The sequence below is a fragment of the Mandrillus leucophaeus genome, unplaced genomic scaffold, assembly GCF_000951045.1.
Source record: "Mandrillus leucophaeus isolate KB7577 unplaced genomic scaffold, Mleu.le_1.0 Scaffold10, whole genome shotgun sequence".
Taxonomy (NCBI): domain Eukaryota; kingdom Metazoa; phylum Chordata; class Mammalia; order Primates; family Cercopithecidae; genus Mandrillus; species Mandrillus leucophaeus.
In genome coordinates, this window is record NW_012098098.1 from 7,292,826 (window position 1) to 7,293,821 (window position 996).

The 996-nt window shown below is 54.2% G+C and overlaps 1 protein-coding gene across 1 annotated transcript in view; it reads left to right on the forward strand.

The window, feature by feature from the left end:
* Window positions 1-685, forward strand: part of SPATA33 (spermatogenesis associated 33) — a 12,916-nt gene extending 12,231 nt beyond the window's left edge. The window contains exon 2 of the mRNA XM_011972072.1: window positions 454-685. Within this exon, the coding sequence (XP_011827462.1) occupies window positions 454-665 (212 nt within the window). The 3' untranslated portion in view covers window positions 666-685. The remainder of the gene's footprint in view (window positions 1-453) is intronic.
* Window positions 686-996: the final 311 nt, after the last annotated feature.

A 996-nucleotide genomic window follows, 5' to 3' on the forward strand; every position in this document is an offset into this window, starting at 1 on the left:
AAAAAAAAAAAAGAAAAGAAAATGTGAGCAACATCAGAAGTGTCCATTTCTAGAACATTCTAATGAATAAAGTTCTGGACAGAGGGCTTTACCAGAATTAGAAAGCTTTGAAGTGGAAATGATGTCTCTGAACCTTGAGCTCTGAGGCGGCCCCTGCCGGGACATGTGCCCTCTCTCCTTCCGGTGCCGGTCGCCCTGACGCCACCCTGCCGCGGACGGTGGAAGTGTTTCTCCCGTTTTCTTCCCTGAAAAAGGGTGTCCAGCATCAGCAACCCTCATGGCTGAGTTGCAAATCCATGAAGCCCTGGAATGTTCATGGACAGTTTTGATCACTTTTGAACTCACCCATTTCTTCTGCTAACCATACATCTAATTCCTTTCCTCTGACCAATGGCAGGAGGTGGAAGGAGTTTTCCACACATCCACTAAATGCCTGGATGTTTTTTCCTCTAGAGAAACCTGATGTAAAGCAAAAGTCCAGCAGGAAGAAAGTGGTCGTTCCACAGATCATCATCACGCGAGCGTCAAACGAGACGCTCACCAGCGGCAGTTCCAGCGGGAGTGACCAGCAGAGAACCATTCGGGAGCAGGAGGACTGGGGCCCCTACCGGCGGCACAGGAACCCCAGCACAGCAGATGCGTACAGTTCACATCTCAAAGAATAAACAAGCACCCTTGCATGGCACTCGTTACTCCCTGCAATAGGCGTCTCAGGAAGGGCCGCCCCACCCTGTGAGAAACCACAGCCCCCTTCTCCAATGATCTCGGGGAGGGTGCACCAGGGCCGCCCCACCCTGTGAGAAGCCAAGGCCCCTTCTCCAGTGATCTCGGGGAGGGTGGCACCAGGCCTGCCCCACCTGTGAGAAACCACAGCCCCCTTCTCCAATGATCTCGGGGAGGGTGGCACCAGGCCTGCCCCACCTGTGAGAAACCACAGCCCCCTTCTCCAATGGTCTCGGGGAGGTTGGCACCAGGCCTGCCCCACCTGTGAGAAAC